We start from the raw sequence: 17,080 nt of genomic DNA on the forward strand, positions 1-17,080 counted from the left end.
GAAAAAAAACTTTTTGGTCTATGGCCATACCACCCTAATGCGCCCACATCTTGCCTGCCTGCATTCAGAAGCGAAGCAGGGGGTTGGGCCTGTTTCGTACTTGGAGGAGAACAAAAAACTTTTTTTTTGTTAGAGACAAAGGTATTATGTTGCCCCAGGTTGGTCTCAAACTCCGGACTAAAGCAATCCTCCCACTTCGGCCTCCCAAACTGCTGGTGGGAACTTAGTTTGGGATTAGAGGCTGTGAGCCACCACACACACTGGCCATCCGTGTTTCTTTTTCTTTTTGAGACAGATTCTTGCTCTGTCACCAGCCTGGATTGCAGTGTGGTTTTGTTGTGACCCTCGATCACTGCAACCTTGCTTCCTTTGGGCTTTTGGGTGAAGCAATCTTCCCACCTCAAGACTCCAAGGTGCTGAGGGACTGGTACTATAGGCTTGCACCACCATTGACCAGGCTAATTTTTTCTTGTTTTTTTTTTTTTTTTTTTTTTTTTTTTTTTTTTTTTTTTTTGAGACCAGAGTCTGCCCTATGTGCCCAGGTGGAGTGTAGTTGTAGAGGCTACAATCCTTGGCTCACGCCCTGGCACACTCTGCCTCCAAAGGTTAACGATCCTCCTGCCCAGCCCCCAGTAGCTGGGCTTACAGGCACGTGCTACCACGCCTGCTTAATTTTTTTGTATTATATTTTAGTTAGAGACGCGGTTTGCCATGTTGACAGGTTGTCTCGAATTCTTGACCTCATTGTGAATCCACCCACCTGGCCCTCCCCATATCGTGCTGGGTATTACACACGTGATCCACGGTTGTCCGGCCTAATTTTCTTCCTAATTTTTCTATTTTCAGTTGAGACGGGTTTTCACCATGTTGGCCCGTTGGACTCACTCAAATCCTGATCTCACGTGATCTGCCTTTGCCTCGGCCTCCCAAAGTGTGTGTTGGGATGACAGGTGTGAGCCTTCCCTCCGCGCCCGGCCGACATCAGGTTTTTTCTTCATTGGTGCACATCATAGTCATTGGAGTACTCCGAATCAGTGTTTTCTTAAGGGGTGCCACATCAGAGTCATCTGGAGATAGTAGAAGACAGGCGGGTAGAGTACTTTCTCCCAAGTCCATCATCCACCGTAAGCAAACCCTATCATGCCAGAGCCGCCCAGGTGTGCCTGATGAGAAGGATTTTTATACCCTTGCAGATGCCAGCAGAGAATGGAGGGCGGTCCGGCCAGCAGCAATCTCAGGCATACGTGCCGCCGCCTGCCTCACCCTTCGGTCTTCACTGCTACCCCTCTGCGTACCCAGAGGCCTCCATGCTTACTCCCTGAGGCCCGGCCTGACTCTTGTTCTTCTAGCTGACCTCCTACACTCACTGGTGCTATGGCGGGGCCTCCCCTCTGCAGGGCACCTGCAGGTTTCCGGGGGCCTCTTGGGGATACCTGGCCCTGTTTATAGAGACCTCAGGCTCCCTGGGGAGGCACCGGGGTGGAGAGGGGTTATATTTTTCTCAAGGTGGTCAGCCATCTATTGCATGCCCATCTGGACCACATCTATCTCTGCCTTAAAAAAATTTTTTTATTAAAATTTTTTTTTTTAAGAGGGTCTCACTCCGTTGCTGAGGCTGGAGTGCAGTGGTACAATCATAGCTCACTGCAGCCTCCAACTCCTGGTGTCTCTGCCTGTTTCTATGTTTTTGTTTGTTTGTTTTGTTTTTGTTTTGAGGTGGAGCCTTGCTCTGTCGCCCAGGCTGGAATGCAGGGCGCATCTCAGATTCACATGCAACCTCCGCCTCCGGGTCACACAATCCTCCTGCCTCGTCCCCCGAGCCGAGTGTAAGTACTGGGATTACAGGTGCCCATACCATGCCCAGCTAATGTTGTATTTTTACTAGAGACGGGGTTTCACATTCCCTCATGGCTGGCTCTTGAACTCCTGACCTCACGTGATTCCTCTGCCTCGGCCTCCCAAAGTGCTGGTTGACATGCCATGAGCCACTGCTCCCGGCTCTACCTTTCTTCACAAGGAACTAGTCTCGTTATTCCCCGCGGCAGCAGGGCGCTTCTTCACCTCTCGATCACCTGTGCACCTCTGGATTCATGTAGAATTTCGGCAAAGGGTCTGAAAAAGAAAGAAATTGAGTGGCAGTTAGAAATGAGTGTTTTCCCCTCCTGTTTTTTTTTTTGAGATGGAGTCTCCTTGGTCGCCCAGGCCGAGTGCAGTGGTGCAATTTCGGCTCACGGCAGCCTCCCCCTCCTGGGTTCACGCCATTCTCCTACTCCTCGCCCTCGAGTAGCTGGGACTAAGGCTGCCGCCACCACCCCAGCTAAGTTTTATCTTTTTAGTAGAGACGGGTTTTTCACCATGTTGGCCAGGCTGTCTTGACACTTGATCTCAGGTGATCCCCCTGCCTCCACCTCCCAAAGTGCCGGGATTACAGGCATGAGCCATTGAGTCTGGCCATTTCCCTTCCTTCTCACCTGCTCCCTGAGATGTGTTGCTGCTGCTGAGGGGCCTGGTAAGACACACATAAAATGGGGAACAACCGTCCCAACCGAGCATCCCCCTATAGGCCCTGTGATGGGACCTATGCCGGCAAACATTTCCTTTTGGGTCCACTGTCCTCATCTATAAAGCCGAGGCGTTGTCTGACCAAGTGTCAGAAATGTGTGCCCGATTTATGCAGTGGAAGTCATACAGCATTATTATTAATTATTATTTTTGAGACAGTCTCACTTTTTTGCCCAGGCTGGATGTTCAGTGGTGCCATCCTGCTCACTGCCATCTTGAACTCTGGTTCAATTGATCCTCTTGCCTCAGCCCCCGTCGCGGGAATGCAGGCGCAACCACCATGCCCGCTAATTTTTTTTTTTTTTTTTTTTTTTTTTTTTTTTTTTTGAGACGGAGTCTCGCCTCTATCGCCAGGCTGGAGTGCAGTGGCCGGATCTCAGCTCACTGCAAGCTCCGCCTCCCGGTTTACGCCCTTCTCCTGCCTCAGCTCCCGAGTAGCTGGGACTACAGGCGCCCGCCACCTCGCCCGGCTAGTTTTTTGTATTTTTTAGTGAGACGGGGTTTCACCGTATTAGCCAGGATGTCTCGATCTCCTGACCTCGTGATCCGCCCGTCTCGGCCTCCCAAAGTGCTGGGATTACAGGCTTGAGCCACCGCGCCCGGCGCGGCTAATTTTTAAAAAATTATTATTATTATTATTTTTTGAGATGGAGTCTCGCTCTGTTGCCCAGGCTGGTGTGCTGTGGCGTGGTCTCAGCTCACTGCAAACTCCACCTCCCGGGTTCAAGCGATTGTCCAGCCTTAGCCTCCCGAATAGCTGGGACTACAGGCATGAGCCACCATACCTGGCCGTTTTCCTGCATTTTCTAGTTGTTACTTCATGGGGTAACGTTACTGCATTTTCTAGTTGTTACTTTATAGTTGTTACTTTGGGGGGTGAACTACCTGTGGGAGAAAGGGAAATCTCTACTTTTTGATTTTGAATAATTTGGTTTTTTTTGACACATGCAAATATTATCTTAATTTAAAAAAACATGTAGGCCAGGCATGGTGGCTCATGTTTGCAATCCCAGCACTTTGGGAGGCCGAGGCAGGTGGATCACTTAAGGTCAGGAGTTCGAGACCACCCTGGCCAACATGGTGAAACCCCGTCTCTATAAAAATACAAAAATTAGCTGGGTGTGGTGGTGGGCACCTGTGTTCCCAGCTATTTGGGAGGCTGAGGCACGATAATCACTTGAATCCGGGAGGCAGAAGTTGCAGTGAGCCAGATGGCGCCACTGCACTTCAGCCTCGGCGATACAGCAAGACATCATCTCAAAAAAAACAAAGAAACAAAACATGTAATATAACATTGAAGACGGGCTGGGCGCCGTGGCTCAAGCTTGTAATCCCAGCACTTTGGGAGGCTGAGATGGGCACATCACCTGAGGTCAGCAGTTTGAGACTAGCCTGACCAATGTGGAGAAACCCCATCTCTATTAAAAATACTAAATTAGGCCGGGCGCGGTGGCTCAAGCCTGTAATCCCAGCACTTTGGGAGGCCGAGACGGGGGATCACGAGGTCGGAGATCGAGACCATCCTGGCTAACACGGTGAAACCCCGTCTCTACTAAAAAATACAAAAACTAGCGGGCGGCGACGGGGCGGCGCTTGTAGTCCCAGCTACTCGGGAGGCTGAGCAGGAGAATGGTGAACCCGGGAGCGGCGCTTGCAGTGAGCTGAGATCCGGCCACGCACTCCAGCCTGGGTGACGAGCCAGACTCTGTCTAAAAACAAAAAAAAAAAAAAAAATAAATTTGGGATGGTGGCATGCCTGTAATCCCAGCTACTTGGAGGCTGAGGCAGGAGAATTGCTTGAGAGAGTGAACCGAGGGGAGGTTGCAGTGAGCCGAGATCACGCCATTGCACTCCAGCCTGGGCAACAAGAGCAAAACTCCATTTCAAAAAAAAAAAAAAGAAAGAAATACACCACAGGCTAGGTGTGGTGGCTGATCCCCATAACCCCAGCACTTTGAAAGGCCAACATGGGAGGATGGCTTGAGCCCAGGAGTTCAAGACTAGCCTGTGCAACACACACACACATACACACACACACAAAAGTGGACACAGTGACTCACGCCTGTAATCCCAGCACTTTGGGAGGCTGAGGCAGGTGCATCACCTGAGGTCAGGAGTTCGAGACCAGCCTGACCAATATGGTGAAACCCCATCTCTATTAAAAATACAAAAAAAAAAAAAAAAAATAGCCAGGTGTGGTGGTGGTGTGTGCCTGTAGTCCCAGCTACTTGGGAGGCTGAGACAGGAGAATTGCTCAAACCTGGAAGGTGGAGGTTGCAGTGAGCTGAGATCACACCATTGCACTCCAGCCTGTGCAGCAGAACGAGACTCCATCTCAAAAAGAAAGTAATGGCCGGGCATGGTGGCTCACGCCTGTAATCCCAGCACTTTGGGAGGCCGAGGAGGGCAGATCACGAGGTCAAGAGATCAAGACCATCCTGGCTAACACGGTGAAACCCCATCTCTACCAAAAAAATAGAAAAAAATTAGCCAGGTGTGGTGGCAGGCGCCTGTAGTCCCAGCTACTCAGAAGGCTGAGGCAGAACAATGGCGTGAACCTGGGAAGCAGAGCTTGCAGTAAGCCGAGATCGCACCACTGCACTCCAGCCTGGGAGACAGAGTGAGAATCCGTCTCAAAAATAAATAATAAATAAATAAATAAATAAATAAATAAAAGTATAATATATTAATAAAATAATAATTAAAAATATAAAGAAAGTCATCAGTGTTGACTTTCAGTAGAAGGTTACAGCTATCTTCTTTTCTTCTATCTTTTTGTATTTTCCAGGTTGCTTTATGTACTGTTCTGAAAACAATAAAATCATCTATTGTACTAAAAAAAAAAAAAAAAAGACTGGGCCGCACAGTTTAGGTGTGGTGGCTCACGCCTGTAACCCCAGCACTTTGGGAGGCCGAGGTGGGAGGATCACTTGAGCTTAGGAGTTCACGACCAGCCTGGGCAGCACAGTGAGACCCTGTTTAGGCTGCAGTGGGCCATGATCATATCTCTGTACTCCTGCCTGGGCAACAGAGTGAGATGCTGTCTCAAACCAAAAACCAAAACCCATAAGACTGTAACGATATATGGTATAATAGTAATACTGGAGGCTGGGTGCAGTGGCACACACCTGTAATCCCAGCACTTTGGGAGGCTGAGGCGGGCAGATCACTTCAGGTCAGGAGTTCAAGACCAGCCTGGCCAACATGGTGAAACTCCATCTCTACCAAAAAATACAAAAATTAGCCTGTGTGGTGGTGCACACCTGTAATCCCAGCTACTTGGGAGGCTGAGGCGTGAGAATCGGTTGAACCCAGGAGGTGAAGGTTGCAGTGAGCTGAGATCGTGCCACTGCACTCCAGCCTGGGCGAAAGAGCAAGACCCTGTCTCAAAAAAAAAAAAAAAAAAGTAATCACTGAGACTGTGGAATTATAATAATAATAATATTATATTATTATTTTTTTGAGATGGAGTCTTGCTCTGTCACCCAGGCTGGATGCAGTGGCCGGATCTCAGCTCACTGCAAGCTCCGCCTCCGGGTTGACGCCCTTCTCCTGCCTCAGCCTCCGGAGTAGCTGGGACTACAGGGCCCGCCACATCGCCCCGCTAGTTTTTTGTATTTTTAGTAGAGAGGGTTACACCGAGTTAGCCAGGTGGTTCTCGATCTCCTGACCTCGTGATCCGCCCGTCTCGGCCTCCCAAAGTGCTGGGATTACAGGCTTGAGCCACCGCGCCCGGCTATAATTATTTTTAAAAATATAATAAATATTCATATTTATATTTAAACCTTCATATTTAAATATCAACATATTTATAATTAAATATGTTAAAAATCAGAATTGTGTAGTCAGAAAACGTCAAATTTAATGAAAACATGTTTTGTTTTTGTTTCTTCCCCAGAGAACAAATATCTAAAAAAAAAAAAAATCTTTACAAATAAGTAAATGTCCATGAGTGTTGAAGCTGTATGTTTCAGGAGAAAGAGGCAGGAATTATTACAGTACAGCTGGGTCTGGATCCTGGCTGGCCCACCGTGACCTTGACTTTCACCCTCCCCATGGCCTCGCCCTCTCTGTTCCCTGTTCCAGAGGCCGGACACTCACTGGAGCTGGTTAATGATGACCATGCGGACGTGCTCTCGGGCCTTCAGGATCTTCTCCAGCCGGTGGATGTCGTAGGTGTTGGGGTTTCGGAAGGGGATGTCATCAGGCAGGCCTGTGACCTCCACGGCATCTGGGCTGTCCCGGATTAGTTTTATAAGGGACCAGCACCGGCCGGTTCAGGCCCAGGGCCTCACCTAGAGGGCATAGGAAGTCACGGTGAGGAAAGATGTATCCTGTCAACGGCAAAGCCCTCTAGGGAAAGGGCTGGAGTCTGGTCTGCCCTAGCCCAGCAGCCATCACACCCAGAGAGTTTAAAAATCAAGACCCTGGCTGGGCGCAGTGGCGCACGCCTGTAATCCTAGCACTTTGGGAGGCCGAGGAGGATCATGAGGTCAGGAGATCGAGACCATCCTGGCTAACACAGTAAAACCTCGTCTCCACTAAAAAAACACAAAAAAAGTTAGCATGGTGGCAGGCGCCTGTAGTCCCAGCTACTCGGGAGGCTGAGGCAGGAGAATGGTGTGAACCTGGGAGGCAGAGCTTGCAGTCAGCAGAGATCGCGCCACTGCACTCCAGCATGGGCAACAGAGTGAGACTCAGTCTCAAAAAAAAAAAAAAAAAAGAATCAAGACCCACAGGCTGGGCATGGTGGCTCACACCTGTAATCCTAGCACTTTGGGAGGCCGAGATGGGAGGATCGCTTGAGCCCAGAAGATCAAGACCAGTCTGGGCAACATGGTGAAACCTGTCTCTACTAAAAATAGAAAAATTAGCCGGGAGTGTTGGCGCATGCTCGTAGTCCCAGCGACTTGAGAGGCTGAGGCAGGAGGATCACCTAAGCCCAGGAGGTGGAGGCTGCAGTGAGCGGAGATCGCACCACTGTACTCCAGCCTGGGCAACTGAGTAAGACCCTGTTTAAAAAAAAAGAAAATCAGCATACACAAAATGTGGGTCATGGGCAGAGCAGCCATGTCCCCAGGGAGCAGGCAGGCCAGCTGGGGGTTCCGGAAGGCGAGGCTGGCTGCAGAGGGAGGCCCCCCGCCCACCTCCGGGAGGAGGGCTTGGTGTGCTGACTCCGACCACAGGCACTGACCGTATTTCTCGTTGAAGAGTTCCTTCACCTGCTCCCGCAGGATCACCTTTTCCCCGAGTCTGTTGGCATCATCTTCATCTACAAGAGGAAGACAAGGGGGCATGAGAGTTGGCACCGGCTTGGCCACTGGACCTGCTGCTTCTCCCACCAGGTGTCCCTGACCTGCCAAAACATTACATTCTCTGCAGGCCCCGCCCAGTCCCATGCAGCTGTTTTTTTTTTTTCCTTTGAGACAGTCTCGCTCTGTTGCCCAGGCTGGAGTGAAGAGGCGTGATCTCAGCTCACTGCAGCCTCTGCCTTCCGGGTTCAAGCGAATTCTCCTGCCTCAGCATCCCAAGTAGCTCAGATCACAGGCACGTGCCACCATGCCCAGCTGATTTTTGTATTTTTAGTAGAGATGGGGTTTCGCCATGTTGCCCAGACTGGTCTCAAACTCCTGGGCTCAGGTGATCCACCCGCCTCAGCCTCTCAAAGCGCTGGGATTACAGGTGTGAGCCACTGTGCCGGGCTGCAGCTGGTTTCTAGCCTCAGTTGTTGGTCTGTCCATCCATCCATTTTTCTTTTTTTGAGATACAGTCTTGCTGTGTCACCCAGGCTGGAAGGCAGCAGTATGATCATAGATAGCTCATGGCAGCCTCCAACTCCCAGGCTCAAGTGATCCTCCTGTCTCAGCCTCCTGAGTAGCTGGGAATACAGATGTGTGCCACCATGCCTAATTTTTTAAAGTTTTTGTAGAGATGGAGTCTCGCTATGTTGCCCAGGCTGATCTTGAACTCCTGACCTCAAGTGATCCTCTTGCTTTGCCCTCCCAAAGTTCAGGAATTACAGATGTGAGCCACGGTGGCCAGCCCATCCCACATTTTCTTATCAGTGTTCCCAGCACAGGCCCTGTGTTGGGCACAAAATAACCTAAAAAGAAGAGGCAGGGCTGCTCCCCTGAGGGGCTCCCAGCCAGAGGGGGTGTCATCTGGTCACCAAAGTACAACAGGACACACTCTGGAGACAACGGGCATGAATCAGGGTGCCCACCCTGTCTGGGAAAGTCTGGGGAGACCTCCCCCAGGAGAGAAGGATGCTTGAATGGGCTCTCAAGGTCTGACATGGTGATTCATGCCTTTAATCCCAGCACTTTGGGAGGCAGAGGCAGGCAGATCACTTGAGGCCAGGAGTTCGAGACCATTCTGGTCAATGTGGTGAAACCCCATCTGTACTAAAAATACAAAAAGATTAGCTGGGCGTGGTGGTCGGCACCTGTAGTCCCAGTTACTCAGGAGGGTGAGGCAGGAGAATCACTTGAGCCTGGGAGGTGGAGGTTGTAGTGAGCGGAGATCACGTCACCGCACTCCAGCCTGGGAGACAGAGACCTGTCTCAAATAAAAATGAAAACAAACAAGACACCAGGGCAGAAGGACCAGCCATGCACAGGCACTCAAGGGTGAAAGATCCCGTGTTGGCCGGGTGCGGTGGCTCACGCCTTTAATCCCAGCACTGTGGGAGGCCGAGACGGGCAGATCACCAGAGGTCAGGAGTTCGAGACCCTTCTGGCCAACATGGCGAAACTCCATCTCTACTAAAAATACAAAAATTAGCCAAGTGAGGTGGTGGGCACCTGTAATCCCAACTACTCAAGAGGTTGAAACAGGAGAACTGCTTGAACCCGGGAAGCAGATGTTGCAGTGAGCCAAGATCGCGCCATTGCACTCCAGCCTGGGTGACAAGAGCGAAACTCTGTCTCAAAAAAAAAAAAAAAAAAAAAAGGAAAGAAGAAAAAAGAAAGATCTCGTGTCCCGGAAGTGGCTGAACTTTGGGGTGGTACACGGGAGATGACTGATGGGCCTAGCAGGGTCTGGGCCGGTGTGACTGTGCTGGACTGTTGGAAATCCCCTAACTGCTTGCTGGCCAAGGTCTGTGAATGGGAAACAGACCGTGTCTGGGAGTGTGGGGGCTGTGCATTCTCCCCGCTCACTGCCCAGGCAACCGTCATGGCCTATCTGCTGCTTGAGCCCTGGCATGCTCCGCTGTCCCCTCCCTGTAGCCTAGAGGAGCTGCCGGGGTCAGTTAGCCCTGGAGATGGGGCCTGAGCTGGGCTGTAAGGCTGAGGGGTGGTTGGGCTGGAGATGGGGTCTGGGGTAGAGCTCTGCAGCAGGCCGTGGGCTTGTGCCAGGGTTGAGGATGGGACTGGGATTGCAGGAAGGGTGGTTTGCATGTCACACAGAAATCTCCTCTCTGAGAAGCATGGGGTCACATGGGCTGGGCCTCTGGGGCAGGCGGGTTGGGTAAGGGTGAGATGTTGGGGGAGTGGAGCAGGCAGGGAGCCAGGGTCGGATGATGTAGGACAGAGCAGACTGATGGGTCTTTGGAGCAAAATGACTCTTGTTTTTTTTCTCTTAGTTTTTCCAAGACAGAGTCTCACTCTGTTGCCCAGGCTGGAGTGCAGTGGCATGGTCTGGGTTCACTGCAACCTCTGCCTCCCAGGTTCAAGCCATTCTCGTGCGTCAGCCTCCTGAGAGCTGGGACTACAGGCGCCTGCCACCATGTCTGGTTAATTTTTGTATTTTTAGTAGAGATGGGGTTTTGCCATGTTGGCCAGGCTGGTCTCCAACTCCTGAGTTCAGGTGATCTGCCCACCTCGGCCTCCCAAAGTGCTGGGATTACAGGCGTGAGCCACCACACCTGGCCTGAATCCTGTTTTTTGAGACACGGTCTCACCCTGTTTCCCAGGTTGGAGTACAGTGGTGCCATCATGACTCACTGCAGCCTTGAACTCTTGGGCTAAAGCAATCCTCCCCGCTCAGTCTCTTGAGAAGGTGGGGCTTCAGGCATGGATCACTGTGCCAGACTAAATCTTTTTTTATTTTTTGTAGAGAGAGTCTCTGTTGCACAGGCTGTTCTCCAACTCCTAGGCTCAAGCAATCCTCCTGCCCTCAGCCTCTGACAGTGCTGGAATCACAGTTGTGAGCCACTGTGCCTGGCTCTTTTAACCTTGAAAACTCTGGGAAGAGCTCACTTGAGTTTAGGAGGTCACCTTAGGAACTACATCTCCTGGGCTGGTGCTCTATGCTGCTTGGAGTCTGCTGACCCCATCTGGGTGGCTTGGCCTCCTATGCACAAGCTGCCAGAATGGAGGCCCTGTTCCCAACGTGGGGGTTGTCCCAAAGAGCAGGGAGCTTCCCACAGGACAGAGGCTGGGCACCTGCTTGGCCTGGTTCCTCCTTTTCCCAGGGCTCCAACATCCACCACCTCAGGTGCTCCCAAACCCTGCAGGTCCCTGACCTGGTCCATCCACACCCACACTCAGGAATCTCCACACATCTCTGAGTTGCTGCATCTGTCTTCAGGCACGGCCCGCCAGCTCCCCTGGGTGCCCAGAGACACCACAAACATCAGCCATTCCAGACAACATCCTCCTCCCGTGTCCCTATCTCGTGGAGTAATGCCTCTACTTCAGCCACACCAAGACCCCACGCTCCACATCCCCTAGAACCCTCGTCTTCTCCTGTGGCCCAACACGGCCCTTCCTTTCAGGACTAGGATGTGGGAAGAATCAAGGCCACCCTTGTCCAAATCCCGTGCACACCACTGTGATGGAGTCCTGGGCCCAAGGACCAGCTCCTAGAGCCTGCAGGGAAGTGATGGCACGTTCCATCTGTCCCCATGCCACTGAGGAATCTTTGGTGGCAGGATTCTCAGCAGTGTGTGCACAGAACAGAGAAAGGATGGCCTGGATCACACACATCACTGTGTGCAGATGCTTTCCTAGATACTGCAGCCAAGGACACAGAGGCCCAGAGAGGTAAAGAAACTTGCCCAAGGTCACACAGCCCCTAAGCACCGGGGGTACTCTGTGTCGACCCTAAAGCCCTGGTCTTTCCACTCGACCATGAGCCCTGGGTTTCCTGATGTCTCAGATTCCCCTACAGTTTCTTTCTTTCTTTTCTTTTTTTTAAACAGTCTTAGCCGGGCACGGTGGCTCAAGCCTGTAATCCCAGCACTTTGGGAGGCCGAGACGAGCGGATCACGAAGTCAGCAGATCGAGACCATCCTGGCTAACATGGTGAAACCCCCGTCTCTACTAAAAAATACAAAAAACTAGCCAGGCGAGATGGCGGGCGCTTGTAGTCCCAGCTACTCGGGAGGCTGAGGCAGGAGAATGGCGTGAACCCGGGAGGCGGAGCTTGCAGTGAGCTGAGATCCGGCCACTGCACTCCAGCCCGGGCAACAGAGCGAGACTCTACCTCAAAAAACAAACAAACAAACAAACAAACAAACAAACAAACAAACAAACAGTCTTGCTCTGTCCCCCAGGCTGGAGTGCAGTGGTGCGATCTTGGCTCACTGAAACTTCTGCCTCCTGGGTTCAAGCGATTCTCATGCCTCGGCCTCCTGAGTATCTGGAGTATCTGGGATGAGAGGCGCCTGCCACCACGGCTGGCTGATTATTGTATTTTTAGTAGAGATGGGGTTTCACCATGTTACTCAGGCTGGTCTCCAACTCCTGGCCTTAGGTGATTCGCCTGCCTCGGCCTCCCAAATTGCTGGGATGACAGACGTGAGCCACCATGCTCAGCCTTCCCTCCAGTATCTGGAGAAAGAAGACTTAATCTTTAAGATGGTTTCCTCTAAATCTCTTGCTCTCGGCCCATAATGCCACGCCTCTGTCTTCTTCTGTGCCGGGACAGGGAGAGACTCAAAGAGCTCTACGAAGCCTGCAGGATAGAAAGAAGCTTAGCAGGCTCCTCAAAGACAAGGCCCAGGCCGGGCATAGTGTCTCACGCCTGTAATCCCAGCACTTTGAGAGGCCAAGGCGGGTGGATCACTTGAGGTCAGGAGTTCCAGACCAGCCTGGCCAACATGATGAAACCCCGTCTCTACTAAAAATATAAAAAAACAGCTGGGCGTGGTGGTGAACGCCTGTAATCCCAGTTACTCAGGAGGCTGAGGCAGGAGAATCCCTTGAACTGGGTGGTGGAGGTTGCAGTGATCTGAGATCACGCCACTGCACTCCAGCCTGGGCGACAGAGCAAGACTCTGCCTCAAGAAAACAAACAAACAAACACAAAACACAAGGACTCCACACTCACTATGCCAAAGGAAAATGTTAAGCTTGGGAACTGAGTCACGCCATAGCCTTTTGTCCCATAAGCAGATGATTGCAAGATAGAAAGCCACCTATCTCCCCTGGTGGCCTCTCTCACTCTGGCCATGTAAATTCACAGCTTATCTTCACCGGCAGGAGACAAAGATAAGAAGAGAAATCACTGCTCTGTCCACCCAAGACAAATGCCTATTTGACTTCCTCTCTTCTGTTTATCTTACGTAAAATGCATATTTACTGAGCACAGGATGAATACATCATTAACTATTCCTCTTCTCCCTTTATTTTTTTATTTTTTGAGACAGAGTCTCACTGTTTTCCAGGCTGGAGTGCAGTGGCATGATTCTGGCTCACTGCAACCTCTACCTACTGGGTTCGAGTGATTCTCGTGCCTCAGCCTCCAGAGGAGCTGGGATTACAGGCACCCACCACCACTCCTGGCTAATTTTTTTTTGGTATTTTTAGTAGAGATGGGGTTTCATTATGCTGCCCAGGCCGGTCTCGAACTCCTGACCTCAGGTGATCCACCTGGTTTGGCCTTCCAAAGTGCTGGGATTACAAGCGTGAGCCACTGTGCCCAGCCCCTCTTTCCCCTTGAAATACCAAAGTCCTCAAAACCCTCTCTGCAAAAAAGCACAGGCCACAGACCCTATTGCAGCTTGAGTCTCTTTTTCCTGGCTGTGTCCTCTACCATGGCAAAATAAATCTCTAAATCGATGGAGACCTGTTTCAGGCACTTTTTGGTTTACATGGCCCACGGGAGCCTATAACAGGGATCCTGACCCAGCTGGGAGTCAGGGAGGGCTTCCCAGAGGAGGTGACCACCACACGGGGCCCAAAGCTCCAAGGATGTGGGCTCATCTGCACGCTGGGGCTCATCACACGGACCTCCAAGGCAGTTGGGAGCGGACACAAGGAAACTTGTAGCATCCTGTAATTTCGGGTGCTCAACACGCATTAGCCAATCAGGAAACTTCCCCTGTTCCTTCCAAGTCTTGCCTGGTCTGGGGAGAAGTGCAACCCTAAACCAGTCTGCAGCTAACCAGGAGTGACACTACGGGTCAGTCAGTAGGACACTATGGCAGTTCTATATGGCGCACACAGGTCCCAGGCAGTGAACCAGAAGTGGCGGGAGTGTGCACGTGAGGAAAGTGGGGCTGGGCTGGCTGGCGGTTTGGGGAGGCGTCCTGATCACCTCTGGAGTGTGGGAAGGGTGGAGTGGGGCTAAATGCCTTTGTCAGTAACACCAAGAACTGGCTGGATGTAGTAGCTCACGCCTGTAATCCCAGCACTTTGGGAGACTGAGGCCAGGAGTTTGAAACCAGCTCGGGCAACATGGCAAGACCCTGTCTCTACTAAATAAATAAATAAATAGAAAAATTAGCTGGGCATCGTGGTGTGTGCCTGTAATCCCAGCTACTCCGGAGGCTGAGGTGGGAGGATCGCTTGAGCCTGGAAGGTCAAGATTGCAGTGAGCCATGATTGCACCACTGCACTCCAGCCTGGGTGACTTAGCTTAGACCCTGTCTCAAACAACCAACAAAAATTAAAAAATAAAAAACAAACTTGGCACATACTATGTGCAGATACTGTGCAAGGCCCACAATATGCCTTGTCCATGGGATTCTCTAGCTCAGTCAACATCAAGCTCAGGAAGAACACTGATTTTTCTCTGTAGCTGCTCTTGCATTTTCCTACCTCTTTCTTTTTATTTAATTTAGAGGAAAGAGAATTACTTTTTTTTTTTTTGGTAGAGACAGGGTCTTGCTGTCATTCAGGCTGGAGTGCAGTAGCTGGGACTAGAGGTGTAGGCTACCACTACCAGCTAATTTTTCCATTTTTTGTAGAGATGGGATCTTGCTATGTTGCCCAGGCTACATTTTAAAAAATCATGGGATTTTGAGGGAAATGGAGTAGGGCAGGCTCTGGTGGGAGCTGGATTGGACGAGCCCCTGCTTGAATGCCTGCATACAGTAGGGAAAAGGGGGATCCCCAGGGCCAGGGATGGGGAAAGTCCCTGGCTCATTAGACAGGAAGGCCATCTTGATTCTACCCCCAATGCAGTGTGGTGTACGGAAAGTCACTCAACCTCTCTGAGCCTGTTTCCACATTCTTCAACTGGGACTCTGGGCCTGCTGGATTTAATCTCACATATCAAAAAGCACTACAGGCTGGGCACAGTGGCTCGTGCCTGTCGTCCCAGCATTTTGGAAGGCTGAAGTGGGAGGATTGCTTGAGGCCAGGAGTTCAAGACCAGCCTGGACAACATAGGGAAACCCTGTTTCTACAGAAAAAAAAAAAAATGCCGGGCATGGTGGTGCACACCTGGAGTCCCAGCTCTTCTGGGAACTGTGAATGCACCAGAGGCAGCTCCTTGGGCAAATAAGTGACTTACTGTCTGGGAGGGAACCTGAACCACAGGTGAAGACCGACTCCCCTGTCCCCTGCCGTGTCTGGGGACCTGACACTGGGTTTGTGTCTGTGCTTTACCCGAGCCCCGCAGGGGAAAGGGCAATGTCTTGATCCGAACAGGTATTCCTGTTGGGGCTCAGAGGTGTGCAGGCTGGCGCCAGTCTCGCCCAACAGGAATCGTGGCCACCGCTGCAACCGAGACAGCTCACCCACGCACCTAGTTAGCCCCGAGGGAGAATGCTAAGATCCTTGCTAACCCAGATGGCCCAGCCAAGCATGTTGTTTTTTTTTTTTTTTTTTTTTTTTTTTTTTTTGAATTGAGATGGTCTGGCTCTGTTGCCCAGGCTGGAGTGCAGTGGAGCAATCTCAGCTCACTGTAACCTCCACCTCCTGGGCTAAACCCATCCTCTGTCCTCAGCCTCCCGAGTAGCTGATGCTACAGGTGTGTGCCACTATGCCTGGTTAATTGTTGTATTATTTGTAGAGACAAGGTCTCACTATGTTGCCCAGGCTGGTCTTCAACTCCTAAGCTCAAGCAATCCATCCACCTTGGCCTCCCAAAGTGCTGAGATACAGGCATGAGCTACCATGTGCAGACCAGCTGAGCATCTCAGAGAGCTGCAGGTGGGGTCATGAGTCCCCTTTCTCGACACAGCCAGACTCCTGCCACCACCACCTGTTCACCACCAGGGAGTTCCCCAAGGACTGCTGTGGGCAGTGGTGGCCTCGGCCTTGGGTGGGGCAGGGCAGCTCCAGCACACTCAGTCACCTCTGAGTCTAATCTGCTCACAGGAAAAACACGGATCAGAAAACCGCCTCAGAGAGCTGCTGAGAACACTGTGGGGGCAGGCGCAATACTGGGCCTTGCAAGGCCAGGGCCACAAGCCCAATGGTCTACCCAAGACTGATTGCCTGGGTTCAAATCCCAGCTCTGTTATCAGCTCGCGACCCTGGGCAAGTCCCTGAACCACTCGATGTCTTCATCTGTAAAGCAGCAATGGGCCGGGCACGTGGTGGCTCATGTCTTTCATCCCAGCACTTTGAGAGGCCGAGGTGCGCGGATCACCTGAGGTCACAACCTCAGGTGTGACCAGCCTGGCCAACATGGTGAAACTTCATCTCTACTACCAATTAAAAAAAATTAGCCGGGCGTGGTGGCGGGTGCCTGTAATCCCAGCTACTCGGGAGGCTGAGGCAGGTGAATCACTTGAACCCGGGAGGCGGAGGTTGCAATGAGCCGAGATTGCGCCATTGTGCTCCAGCCCGGGCAACAAGAGTAAAACTCTGTCTCCCCAACCCCGCCCCCACCAAAAAAAAAGGGAGTTTAGTTTACTGTCCTGAACGCCAAGTCAGCAAACCTATTCTTGGGAAGACCTGCCTGAGCTTCCCTGAACCCAGGCTGGCTGTAAATGACACCCACGGGTGCAAACGTTTCAGTGTTCCCTGTTTGAAAATGTCATAGTTGGGACTCAGTGTATGCGGGGTTTCACCTTCATGTTTCTGCCCCCAGTGCTGTGAGAGTCTTGCTGAAAGAACCCATCCCCACAGCAGTGACCTCTTGCCCACTGCCCCGGACAGTGACGCCTTTGGTGGACAGGCCTTCCCTTGACATTTTTCCTGCCCCTTCCTGCTCATTCTGTTCTTTGGTCTCCTCTCTCTTTTGAACGCTGCCTGGGCAACTCTCATCTTATCTTTTCCAACCTGCTGCCTGTTAGCCCAAGGAGTAACTGAATTTTGCCAAGGGGGAAAACATAGATGACCAAGCTCACTGAATCACAGCCATGCTATGTACACAATTTTAAACCAACAGGCTCGGG

The 17,080-nt window shown here is 51.5% G+C and overlaps 1 protein-coding gene across 1 annotated transcript in view; it reads right to left on the reverse strand.

The window, feature by feature from the left end:
• Window positions 1-2,068: 2,068 nt before the first annotated feature.
• GTF2IRD1 (GTF2I repeat domain containing 1) overlaps window positions 2,069-17,080 on the reverse strand; it is a 140,033-nt gene continuing 125,021 nt past the window's right edge. Inside the window, 5 exon segments of the mRNA XM_030932008.1 lie at window positions 2,069-2,112; window positions 2,472-2,506; window positions 6,664-6,815; window positions 6,817-6,857; window positions 7,757-7,834. Coding sequence (XP_030787868.1) covers window positions 2,069-2,112; window positions 2,472-2,506; window positions 6,664-6,815; window positions 6,817-6,857; window positions 7,757-7,834 — 350 coding nt within the window.

This window comes from Rhinopithecus roxellana, chromosome 6 (genome assembly GCF_007565055.1).
Source record: "Rhinopithecus roxellana isolate Shanxi Qingling chromosome 6, ASM756505v1, whole genome shotgun sequence".
In the NCBI taxonomy this organism is placed as follows: Eukaryota; Metazoa; Chordata; class Mammalia; order Primates; family Cercopithecidae; genus Rhinopithecus; species Rhinopithecus roxellana.